Genomic DNA, 13,328 nt, shown 5'->3' on the forward strand with positions numbered 1-13,328 from the left:
CATTGTCTCAAAGCTGAAAACAGGCCTGTAAAACGTGGTTCTCACAGGACATCGACAAACATGCAAACATGATGATCTTATAGACTATGATACATTGCTGTAGATTTATCAACCCAACAGTACATAAAGTAGTTAAAATGAGCTCAACCGTAAACATCTACAGCAGAAAAATGCAACACACACATTAATGCAGCAGTAATATTAATCCAAAAACATCAGATATATAATAATAAAACACTGGCAGGGAACATTTTACAGCATAATGAGTACTTTTGATAATTTAAGTACATTTTGCTGACAGTACTTAACATAAATAAGGTTTTGAATGCAACCTGTTTACCTACAGTGTGATAATATTACTTTTACTTAAAGGATCTGAATACTTCCACTACAGGCATCTTGTCGGATGGAGGAAGGAAAACAACCCCTATAAGTACAGATACAGTGCCGGTGTGTCTCTTTACTGATGCAGTGTAAGCAGTTACTGATGCTCTCACCACTGCAGAGTGAGCTGTGTCTGTTTCTTCTTGTCCTTGATGATCTGACTGATGGTCTTTCTGGAAGACGAGATGCTCTGTTTGATGTTCAGCTCCGGGTTAAAGTCCACCAGGTCCTGGTCCTCCTCAGAGGACGGTGTCTCATTACTGTCCTCCGCTTCTGAGAAAACATACAGACAAATACAGTACAGACTTCGTAAGAGGAGACAGGTGTGCTTTGTGTTGGGCACTGAACGTCAGGTGAGTGCTGGTTTTAATTCATATACCGCCGTATTGTTGCGTAGCGAAAACAACTGCTGTACCTCATCTGTTTCTTGTGCAATAGAACATTTAAGAGATATCTCTTTGAATATTAAAATACTTTAAGTGTTTTATGTCATTTTTAAAATGTTTTGAAAAGGAAGTCATGAAGTTGTTGCCCTGACTTTTTTATTTTTATGTTCTGTGTTTGCTCAATAAATATTGTTAACTTTCTGATTCCTTTATATAGTTTCATTTTATGGGGCCAAGAAACCCCTTATAGAAACCAAATCCTTTAGTATATATACATGACGACATTGTTTTTAAATTCCATGTAGTAACTCCTGACAGTAGCCACTATAAACCGATATAGATATTATATATAATAAAATAAAAATACAGTGATTTACCATGAAACTGCCAGAATCTTAAAGAATACAACAATATAAGTTTGAGTGCTGCCTTGCTGCTATAATAAAACTAATATTTAAATACACAGATCAGAATCTAGATCTTCACTTCTCTACATGAGCTGAGTTTCATTATTATTACACATTTTTTTCTATATCACTGTCGAGAAATAGCTTCATCACACCTTCTACTATTATGTAAAAAACCTTGAATTGGTTTAACGCTCTTATCTGAGGTCAGATGCTGCACTACACTGATCTTTCCTTAATGGAACATTTTTACATTTTATTATTTCTTTTTATCTTCAGTGCTTTCTTCTCAACCTCCAGCAATCTCAGGCATTTCCTTATAAGATGTGCAGCTTTTATTTCTTAATCCAAACATCTGCTTTGAGGAGAAAAAGTAGTTTAGTCCTATTTTCTTCCTGTTTCTGTGACTTTGAGAAAGTGATTTGAGCTTTCATTTATTACTGAACTTAAGCTGTTCCCTGGTGTGTTCCTGCACAGTAAATAGTATGTTGTATATGCTTATGTTGAGATTATTATTTCCTGAAGCTGTTCAGAAAGTTATAACTGCATTTTTTAATGTTATTATGTTTAAAGGGAATGTTTTACTTGCTTTTTGGTCTCATTTTTCTCCCTGCAAACTAGAACAAAAGTCACTTGACAATCAGAAAATAGACAAACCTGAACACTATTAATATCATGTCACAATGATAAAGAGTAAGATTATTAATTATATAATATTATAATAATAACTATATATATTATAATTGAGGCAATAATAAACAATATAACAGTTAGAATAAATGTATTTATATGGTAACATTTTGTGTACTTATATACCCCCAATATATCCGACTGTGACTAATATTAAAATACGTGAGCTGACAGGAAACATGAATTTGTACATTATTTAAAACTACAAAACAATTCTTAATTTGAATGTGAATTACAGCAACAATTTTTATACAAACTCTGTGGGACAATTTCCAAACTTATCAGAGGAGTTTTTAATGAGCACTGCAGGAAAAGTGTAACGGTAAAAAACAGTAGAACTGAAATAAATAATTAAAGAAAAAGGACAGATTATAATTAAACAATTTAAACCTAATATGGTTAATAATTAACACAGCTACGAAGGGGCCATAAGGCTTCTGGAGCAAAGGAGGAGCTGATGAAACATTAAATCCATCGTAGTGTCAGAGTCTCATTGCCTGATATTACTATTTGTAAAAAGCCTTTTGTTTATTGGTGATGCTCTTTTTGGTTAAATACAATGAATTTGATATTTAGTAGCTCTAATATTAAGAATATGAAACCTTCTTTTTTGTGCATCCGTCATAATCTGTTGTTGAGGATTGTGAAAACCAGAAGAAAAGTTAATAATTTGAACAATAAATGAAGAAGTTTTGCATGAAACTAAAACTTGTACAAATTAGGATTCATGTTGAGTCACTAAATCTGTGGAAAAATAGTTTGTACTTTTACATTTTTTAAGCATCTAAATACAAACCACCACTATATGACTGAATTTATTTATTCCACTCTTCTTTCCGTACTGAGTCCTCTACTTTATTCATGCACAAATCACGTCTCCCTTCCTGTTTATGTTTCTTCATCGTCATCTTTATTCATACGTGTGGGCCAGAATATGTTTCTTATCCTGTCAACTCAGTCAAGTCTGTCGCTGAAGCACCACCATGTGGTCAACTTGTGTCACTGTTTTTTACCTGAGCAGATTTTAAATCTAACCACCTAAAAAGCTTCAGATTTAAAGTCTTTCAGTGAAGATTATTTCAAGAAAACAGGAGAGGAAGATGGTGAAAAGACAAGAAGGATATATATATAGAACATTAATGTTTCAGCCATATTAATCTGACCTTCAGTAATACTTAATTGATTAAGTATGCTGGCTTTCCTTACCTGATTTAATCCCAGAATCATCCTCCTGATGAAAATGTGTCTGTTTGTTAAAGTCTGTCTCTCCCGGTGAGCTGCACAAAGTCTTGGTTAGAGAGTGAATAAGAAACACTCCATCCCTGGTTGAGCTCTCACTGCTGCGTTTCATCGGCATAGTCACATAAAATAAACAAACGTCGATGAACAAATCAACCAAAGACGAAGAGGAAGGAGAAGAAAAGGCCTGCTGTGAAAAAACAGTCCACTGCAGCTCATTTGTCCTTAAGACTGTGAATCAGCTCTGCACACAGTCTTTAAACATTTGTCAATCCCACCTTCACACAAGTCCTGGAGAAGACACAAAAGATCACGTCCAGCATTTTATGTCCAAAAAACTGATCCACTGATCTGAAGCTAAAGAGGAAAAAGTGGAGTGCACTGCTGATGAACCTGACAGAGCAGCCTCAGACTAATAAAGCCGTGCTGTGGGAAGGCACAGCTAATGAAGCCGTAGACGAATGAAGACGCATTCATCATATTTACAGAAGACTGGGGCTAATCCAGGTTATTAATGATTAACAGAAAAACCCTCATCCATCTGTCCATCCATCCATCCTGCCTGCCACAGTCAGCCGGCCCTCCGTGCACAAACTTATATGTGCCTAAAAAACCAGCAGGGATTGTTCAGTTTGCTTTATTTTAAGTTTTTTGAAAACTCAAATAACTGTATGTGCATTTTGTGTGGTGGTTGTGTTTATGGGTTAGTTTTGAGCTTCATAAGGTTTTTTTTTTAAACATGTTTAAATAAATAAAAGAAAATAAAGTTTTTTATTTTAGGTGCATCCAACACATAATGATTGTTTTGTTATTTTATTTTATTTTTTTTAGTTAAGATTAAGATCAGTTTCCTATAAAGCCTAAAATTACATTATTAAGAAATCAAAATATAAAATTATTTGTTTTCTCCAAAGCCGCAAATTATCACAATTAAGCTATGGCATTAGATGATGTTTAGCAGTTTTGCTTGATGAATGATTAAAATAATCACAATTAATGCTGCCAATTAATCTTCTGTCAATCTACTTATTAATCATTTAATAATCAATTGTTTAAGCACTGGGCCATACTGATTAAAATATGCCTCTAATAAGAATTTGGGGGAGTTTTATGTTAAAATATTTAATTGAAAATGCATCTTTATCGAAGAATTTCACTGTGGTGTTCTTTATTCTTTACAATTTGATTTTAAAATGTTGTAACATGAGTTTTATTTTAACCAAAACTTAACCATAAATCCTGATAATTAATTAATTAGGGTTTCAAGTTAATTAACTTTTTTTAAATTCAGCATAAAAACCTTAACATGAATACATTTTAAATGGGAGAAAAAGTATAATAAACACTTGTATTTAACGTTAATTTCAAACTATGTCAACAGTCATGACTTCTGACCTTACGTTGGGGTCGGAGAAGCAGGAAGTGAGGCCACGCACGTGCAGCGGGAGCTCCTGAGAGGTCGCTAACAATGAGGCGGTAAAAACGGTAGGAAACAGTCAGAAAGTCCGGTCAGAAACAAGCTTCTAGTCAGAAAGAAGCTCTTAGTCACGGAGAACAACCGCAGATAAAACCGACCGGGTAGTTCGCCGACAGTTGGGACGAATTACCGTTATGTTCGCCGACCGTTGGGACGAATTACCGTTATTTTCGCCGACCGTTGGGACTTTTCGGGCAGACCGTGAGTAGAATTACGTTACGTTGCGACCCGTTGAGTAGGAAATACCAGTTACGTTCGGCCACGACGCGTTGGGAACACGAATTACCGCTTACGTTCGCCGACCGTTTGGAGCTAGAATTACGCGTTACGTAGCCGACCCCGTTGAGTAGACCGTTGGGACGAATTACCGTTACGTTCGCCGACCGTTGGGACGAATTACGAAGCTATCTTGTCCGCTGTTAGCATATTAACGTAGTTTAACGCCGTTAGCTCGATGCTAGTGTTACTGCCGCTAACTCCCGCTTTATGTCGGGTTAAACCGCCGTGAAAAAGTCACGTTTGGTTAATCCGGACATGCTCTGGTACTCTGAGGGTTTAGGGAAACGAAATTTGTACGTGTATAAATGTTGTTTTTTTTGGCTCAGTGATATGATTAAAGTTTAATGGTTGTGCTAGCTTCATCTCCTCACAGGCTAACTGCGCTTCTATGTTTGTTTTATTTTTTTAATAGCATTTAAATAAAGCTAACCAAGATGAATAAAGCTGGATTTCTTTTAATGCTTCTGGAGACGTATTATTGATAACTTGACTTTGCATTGTATGAGAAATAGAGCTAAAGTACAAGATATTTAAATGAAGGTTAAATGTGTGATAAAATACCATTGTCTACCTGGTCTACAAATCTTGTCCAGGTTAAGGAAAAAAATTCCACACAATCATTAATTTAATAGTTTTTTCAGTGAAAGTTTAATTTGTGATGGAAAAATTATTATTTTCACATTAATCGTGAATTATATGGCAACATCTGTCAAAATAATCGCCCATCAGTGCCAATAACTGAAATTAAACAAAAGTGAGCAAAATGTTAATTTAAGAACTGCAAGATCTACAGACTCTTTCAATGGAAAAATTACAAAAACAAAGAACAAATGTAATCCATGACCAGATATGCTCTTTAAAATTTAATCCTGGGTAATGTTTTTGTGTTTGGTGTTTTCTATGCACCATCTTAAAGTCATCTGCAAATATCTTCTATTCTAGACCACAAATATTTTTTGCCAAGATCAGTTAGATGTTGACATTGTCTTAAGTTGGTTTTGTGTTTATGGTCTAAAATAACAAATCAGGAATTTGCCTGAAAGTGGTTTAAAATCAGTTAAACTTAAATGGGAAAAAAAACATTCAACAGGAAAAATCAATACATAAATAAATTGAAAATAAAGTGTCAAAGTTAAGCCTGGTTTAGTTAAGGTTTTTTTAGTTTAGTTTATTCTGTAAGGGTTAATATCAGTGTTGGTTCTTGTGTTTTTTATGAGGTTTTTTATTATTTCCCCTCAGGTTCTGTTTAGGATTGGACAGTTACTGATGCTGCTGCCATGCAGTCAGTGCTGGGCTCCGAACATCGACAGTAAGTAAAATAGTGTATGTTCTTACTTTAACAGTAATATATGTAATTATGTGTTATTTCCTCAGTGTTTTAATGAAGTTGACAGGTTAAATTCATCATTTCCTCCCAATTAAATGTGAAATTATCATTTTATGTTTTGTTATATCTTATAATGTGCATTAAAAACCATCAGGGATTGTTCAGTTTGCTTTATTTTAAGTTTTTTGAAAACTCAAATAACTATGTGCATTTTGTGTGGTGGTTGTGTTTATGAGTTAGCCGCAAATTATCACAATTAATGACTTATAATTAATTATAATGACTGGTTGTGAAGTTGACAGGTTAAATTCATCATTTCCTATTCATTTAAAGGAATATTCTTTAGTTGAGCACCAAATCTGACCATATAACTGAGTTTTTTGGCCTCCCGATTAAATGTGAAATTATCATTTTATGTTTTGTTATATCTTGAAGATAACGATCAAATGTTTTTCAGCATTTTCTGTAAAATCAACGAGCTACAACAATAAATGTCATTTCAAAATAAGGCAAATGAAAAGAATCTGAAAGTAAATAACATATACAAGGAACAGGCATGGAGATCCTATTTACTAATTAAAATTAATTTAATGTAGTTTAACGTCTCAGTTGACTGCTCACTATAGATTAAACTATTGATTATTGATTATATAGGGAATAGTGAATGAGGGAGTAATTTTAAGGGTGCTTAAATAAAGTAAACTCAACAAATAAACACTTTGTAAAGGTTAATAATGTAAGTCCTTTAAATTTGCAGGTCGCAGAACTCTTGTTCTTCTGTACCATGCGCCCTTTGGCCCGTGGACCTCAAGTTAACGCACTTGGACTGGAACCCAGAAGCAACCCTGATACACTTCCAGGGACAGTACCTGACCATATGTGACCTCGACTATAACATCTTGCAAGGGGAAATACAGAACGTACCAAAGACTAAAGCCGCAGTGGACATCGGAGAGTTTTGCCTCGTGGAGGATTTGACTTCAGCTCGCTGGTACAGAGGAAGAGTTCAGAACCGAAAAGAGGACTTGTTTGATGTTTTCCTCATAGATCGCGGCAATGTCTTGAGCGTCGACATTGCCAACATATCTTCCTGTTCAAACGACCTGTTCATCCTGCCTCCCAAGATAGTTTGCGGCTTTCTTGCGAATGTCCTGCTGCTTCAGAGTTGTTCTCATTCGGTAGTGGAGGAGTACTTCTCGAGCCTGATTGGAAGAGATGTCACGGGCTACATCCAAGCCCTCCTGCCCCACAAAGTACTCTTGTTGGAAGCCCCTGACATCAACGTCGACTTTGTTAGACACGGGTTTGGGAGGCATGTGGACACAGCTACGTTCCTCCTCTTGGTTGAGATGCTCACGGAGTTTCCACTCAAACAATATGTTGAACAAGTTCCCGACTTGCTCATTGAAAAGCCGAGGGGACAAGAGTTTTGCTTCAAACCGTCTGGGTTGCAGGGATACGAAGACATTCTGTCTTTCTGTGGGCCCAGATTGAGTTGTGGGACGCGTGCTAAAGTGCGTGTAACTGCTGCTGTCAACCCTGGGCTGTTTTACTGTCAGATGGTCAGTATGGAAACCGAACTTTGGGAAATGTCAAAGAAGCTGGCCGCTGTTTGTGAGTACAGAACCAAAGAATGCGGTCAGAAGACTCCAGAAAACCTGGGTTTACTGTGCTCAGTTAAAGGCAAAGACGGGAAATGGTATAGAGGCTTTGTGCAGTTTCTCCCAGTTAACTCTCAAGTTAGAGTTTTGTTCATTGACTACGGATTTTTTGAATCTGTCAAAGTCGAGAATGTCCACAGGTTGCCACCTGATTTCGATTCAACACCCATCATGGCGTTCCCATGCTCGCTCTTATGCCTTAGCGATCAGGACGAGGCCGTCAAAGCTGAGCAGCTGAGCTTTCTCAAGGCAGGCTTGCTTGGAAGAGTGTTAGATGTGGAGATCAAAAGTTTTGACAAACAACAACATCTTTACTCTATCGCAGTAGTTAGTGCTGAAGATAATCATGTGAAGGAACTTGAGCCCGTTCAGGAGCTTCCTCGAATCAAGAGTCAGTCAGTTTTTGAGACAGAAGAACTTTCTCCTCAGGGTGGCTATTTATATTATGAGACTATCATGTGTGAAGCTTTTGGTAAAACACTGAAAACCGAAGAGGTACGAGTAGACTCTGTGTTTGTGGGTTATGTTGAACACGTTCAGAATCCACACCGCTTCTGGATCCGAACACAAAAACGCAATGGTGACTTCGAAGAAATGATGAGAGAAATGGCGGATCACTTCAGTGAAATGAAGATGGATGAAGATGTGCTGTTGAATCCTGAGCTTGGGACGCTGTGCTGCGCCGTTTATGAGGAAGACATGCATTTCTACAGGGGTGTCGTGACAGACACTCTTGAGCATGGAGCTGAGGTCCTTTTCATCGATTTTGGGAACATCGAGAAAGTGCCACACATGTTGATCAAGAAGATACCAAAGACGTTTGCCAGCAAATCTGCATTTGCCTTCTGTTGTTCTCTTGCTAACGTCATTCCTTTGGGTGACGTCTGGACAAGCACTACCGGTGACTTTTTCAGAAGAACTGTGTCAAACAAAGCCCTGCTGGTCCGTGTTGTCCAGATGAAGAAAAACAAACTAGTTGTTGATCTGTATGAAATGGGAAGCGACAACAACCAAAGTATCTCCGAGCTCCTGATCTCTGCGAACCAAGCTGAACACTGGAACAACATTCCCGTTGACAAAAACAGTTGGGGTCCAGAGGTTTGTAACTCGCTGAAAGGTTTTGTCCATGACGGCACCCGTGGTCTAAGATGTGAAGTTGTCTCTCAGTTAAACGTGAAAAACAAAGGGCTGTGCAATGTTGTTGACCTCTACGACACCCAAACCCAACAGAGCAGCATGACAAATGTTCTCAGGGTACAGGGCCTGGCAAGAGAAGCAACAATCCCAACAAAGCAACTGTCAGCGGTGATTCCTGAGTCTTTTGTCTTCTCTTCACATGATATAAGTCCCGGAAACGAAGAGCAAGTCTACGTAACTTACGTTAGCAGTCAGTGGGAGGTCTACTGCCACCTTGAGAGAAACACTGACGTCATCGAAGAGCTTGAGAGGAAAATCTCTGAGGAGAGTGAGAAAATGATGCAAGCCAGTACGAGAGCTGTTGTGAGGAAGATGTGCCTGGCGAAATACTTTGATGGCAAATGGTACAGGGGCTTGGCACATCCTGTTCAGTCGCCTCTGCATCTCAGTGTGTATTTTGTGGACTATGGAAACACAAACATATCTGAGAAAACCCACGTCATGTATATCCCCAGACACTCTACTGATCTGTTGTACACTCCCATGCAGGCTGTGAGGTGTAGCCTTGCTTCAGTGTCCAAGGAAGAGCTCTACGCAGATGCCAAGAAATGGCTCCACGATGAAGTCCTCAACAAGAAAGTGAGAGCTCTCGTAGTTGGAAAGAACGAAGATGGTTCATTTGACGTTGTACTGTTCGACGGAGATGTTAACATCAATGAGAAGGTAAATGAGCTCATTCTCAGTCTTTTACCTAAACCAAAGACGGTTGGGAGTGTTGACATGAGCAGCGCAAAGACAAAACACAAAACTCTCCACACAAGAAACGCAAAGATGTCAGTCAAGCACACAAATGCCAACAGAGGAGTTGCAGTTGGTAGCGTGCCACACGGAAAGAAAAACACAAAAGTCCAAGGGATCGCTCAAAGCAAGAACGCGAAAGTAAAACAGCAAAATGAGGACGGTACAAAACGCTGCGTCTCTGTAAAACCTCAGAAAAACTCTCAATTAACACAACAAAGAGACACAAACACAAAGTCAGAACCACCACAATATACAAAGGACACCGAGATCCCTCAGCTCTTGTGTTTGCCCGACATCAAAGTGAGCAAAGGTTTCAGGGCAAAGTGTTTCGTCTCCCACATCGAATCGGTCAACAGTTTTTTCCTTCAACTGTCAGAAGATGAAGCCGCCCTCTTGAAAATGGGAGAAGATCTCAACTCGGGTATCTTCAAAAAGACTACCGCACCTTTGAGAATTAATGACCTTGTTCTGGCTGAGTATGAGGAAGACGGCGCTCTTTATCGTTGCGCTGTGAAGGACCGTGAAGGAAGTTCTAGTTTCAAAGTTGAGTTTGTGGACTATGGAAACTCAGCAGTCATAGGGATGGAGAAGATCTACTCCATACCAAAGGAGTATCTCTCTCAGCCAAGATTCAGCATACCATGCTCCCTGTTGGACACAAGCACATACGACAGTGATACCTCTTTCACTGATGCTGTAATGGACAAGCCTCTGGTCGTTGATTTTGTCCGTCAATGTGGCACTCAATGGGAAGTCACGGTTGAGATTCTTGATGGAGTCGGTCTTCCAGCGTCACTTGAAAGTAGCACTGAAACTGAAAAGGAAGAGGAGCCTTCTGCGAGTTCACCTGAAAAAGAAGAAAGCGTGAGATCCTGCCAACCGAACTGTGTACGAGAAGAAGTGGCTAAAAATGAAACGGCTAAAGAAAGAATGATGCCTACTGTTGATAAACCACCACCACCTACCGCACTGTCACGCAAACTGAATGTAAAAATCTGCAGGAGCCTTAGAAGAAGACCCATCAGAAACAAGTGTTACTCTCAGAAGAATCCAAGGAAAATCAAAGCAAAGAGTGATCGTACAGACGGAATCATACCACTGACTGTTCAAGCTAAAGACACAGAAAACTGTAGAGTTCTGTCGGTTCTGAGCAACAGCAACTTTTACGTCCGACTGAATAGGACCAGTGACGCGCTCGCTGCGTTGGAAAGTCGCATAGCTGACAACCTACACAAGTACGAGGTAGTGGCTGAAGAAGAGGTCCGACGTGGCTTCAAGTGCTTAGTTCAGGTGCACAAGGACGAGCAGTGGCACAGGGCTGCTGTTCAACATGTATGCCAGGGGAAATGCCAGGTCCTCCTCTTGGATCATGGAACAACAGAAGAAATTCCAAGTTGCTCAATCAGACGACAGAATAGTAACCTGGCAAACGTCCCGAACTTTGCAGTTAAGTGCAAGATGAACTGCTTCGGGTTCAGTGAGGGAGAGGGTGCTCACAAATCGTGGTGCGAAACTCTCAAGCCAATGATAGGCAAAGAAGTCAAGCTGGTGTTTGTGTGTTATTCAGAAGCTGATCAACTCTGGAGTGTTGAAATAATCATGAATGAACTGTTCCTCATTCTTCCAATCACAACGTCACTGCAGCGGGACGAAGAGACGATCCCACCGCCCGCTGAAACCACAAACGACCGACGTTGGGACACGAGCCGACCTCAGCAACTTGTCTTCGCTCCTATTGATACAGACAAAGCGTACTCTGGCTTCGCTGCTGCAGTGACCACTCCCTTCGAGTTTTGTGTTGTTCTGGAGGACTTGCTGCTCGTCATGAGCGAAGTGTCCTTAATGCTGGACGACCTGCCTGAGCAGATGTCTCCTCTTCCCGAAGCCAACCTCGTCCCCGGCACCTGCTGCCTTTTGAAATCGGACACCAAGAACAAGTGGTGCAGGGCAGAAATCGTACACTTTGACCCCACCGCGGTCCTAAACCTGGTGGATTACGGCCACTACGAATGCGTGCCGTATGAAAACTGCTCCCAGCTGAAGAGGCTCCCAGTGGAGCTGACGTCCCAGCCGAAAGTGACGTACCCCTGCATCCTGAGAGGGGTGAAGCCGGTCAGAGCGGACGGACAGTGGACCGACGAAGCAGCAGTCTTCTTCCAGCAGTGTTTGTGTCAGAAGAATCTCCAGATCTTCTTCAGAGAGTTTGTGTCAAACACACACTGGAAGGTGGACGTTCTGGCCGACGGGGTCCATGTTGCCAAGGAGCTGGTGGATGCTGGACACGCCAGTTATATAGACGTCATGCTCGGACTCAGGTATGCTCTCATTGCTTTGTATTTATGTCTTAAATACAATTAAAGCAACTTGTCATCCATCAATCTCTTGTTTTCACCTTTTCACAATTAATTTGAATTCTTATTATTTTGAGAAGCAGTAGAAAAATATTATATAGACAGATTTTATTCATGAATGAACAGTTTGGGCTCAATGTTTTAAAAGATACGAGACAACAGGACATAGTTAATTATAAACTAACAGTCACTTCTTGCAAGAGGGAATGTTTTAATACTTTGGAAAGTTTAAACTACTACAAAATCTTTTCAAAACAGGAAAAATCTGGCGTATAAAAAAAAAATCACAATTTTACTGCTAAGACAGGAAAAAGAAAAATGTGTTCCTTCCATCTTCTGCACCTTCTGATACCTTCAGGTTCCAGGAACAGAGTCCCCGTAAAGCTGCTTCTCACAACCCTGGTAGTGAGGAAGAGCGTGGCGAGGAAGGAGTCGCCTCTGACAGGAAGTCACGTCTTTCTGTTGAGTCTACCGATGAAGCAGAGGAGAAGATACAGCGATCTGGTGAATGTAAGAATAATATTTACACATTTAGTTTTATGGCATCAAGTGAAAGTGCTTGTTGACGCCAACATCTGCCAGAATGTAGGACTGGTTTCCTTCTCGTAGTCAGTGTTTAGGTTTAAGTTTTCCTTTTTGTAAATGTAACACGATTGTTGCATCAACATTCACATGAAAGCATTATTGGTTTTGAGAAATCTCCAGAAAAATCCTCATAAAAATTAATTTTCAACATAAATCTGATAGTGACATAATAGCTTTTATCTTATATATATAATTTATCTGTTTCCTTTATTGTTTTCATTTATCCTGTTGTCTCATGTTTGTCTACTGTCTCAGTTGTTTGTTTTTTATATTTTTCGTCAAGAGCAATACTCAAATCTTCAAAATAAAGTAACAACAGCAAATAAAGTTACCTGTATCTTATAAAGACAACCAATCAAACGATTCCAAAAAGCAAGAAAGCAAACAAACAAAACAAATGACAACAACAACTTGTAACATTTGATTTTCTATAGTTCTCTAGAACATAGTTGCTACAAAGTGACCACAGGATCCAAAATTAACTTACTGAGAAGAGATAAAATAAATGTAAAACATGATTTGGATGATGGTGGGCAGCTATGTACAGTAATAATAATACATTTTATTTAAAAAGCGCTTCTCTGAATACTCAAAGACACTGTAC

The 13,328-nt window shown here is 39.2% G+C and overlaps 2 protein-coding genes across 2 annotated transcripts in view; one reads left to right on the forward strand and one right to left on the reverse strand.

The window, feature by feature from the left end:
• Positions 1-3,373, reverse strand: part of rfx6 (regulatory factor X, 6) — a 16,603-nt gene extending 13,230 nt beyond the window's left edge. The window contains exons 1-2 of the mRNA XM_035679019.1: positions 3,074-3,373; positions 498-657 (exon numbers count right to left, since the gene is read on the reverse strand). Coding sequence (XP_035534912.1) covers positions 498-657; positions 3,074-3,224 — 311 coding nt within the window. The 5' untranslated portion in view covers positions 3,225-3,373. The remainder of the gene's footprint in view (positions 1-497; positions 658-3,073) is intronic.
• Positions 3,374-4,514: 1,141 nt separating this feature from the next.
• The window catches only part of tdrd15 (tudor domain containing 15), a 9,800-nt gene continuing 986 nt past the window's right edge, over positions 4,515-13,328 (forward strand). The window contains exons 1-4 of the mRNA XM_035679286.1: positions 4,515-4,591; positions 6,102-6,171; positions 6,947-12,103; positions 12,498-12,649. Coding sequence (XP_035535179.1) covers positions 6,140-6,171; positions 6,947-12,103; positions 12,498-12,649 — 5,341 coding nt within the window. The 5' untranslated portion in view covers positions 4,515-4,591; positions 6,102-6,139. The remainder of the gene's footprint in view (positions 4,592-6,101; positions 6,172-6,946; positions 12,104-12,497; positions 12,650-13,328) is intronic.

The sequence above is a fragment of the Morone saxatilis genome, unplaced genomic scaffold (assembly GCF_004916995.1).
Source record: "Morone saxatilis isolate NCDOM2014 unplaced genomic scaffold, NCSU_SB_2.0 Contig7, whole genome shotgun sequence".
Classification (NCBI taxonomy): domain Eukaryota; kingdom Metazoa; phylum Chordata; class Actinopteri; family Moronidae; genus Morone; species Morone saxatilis.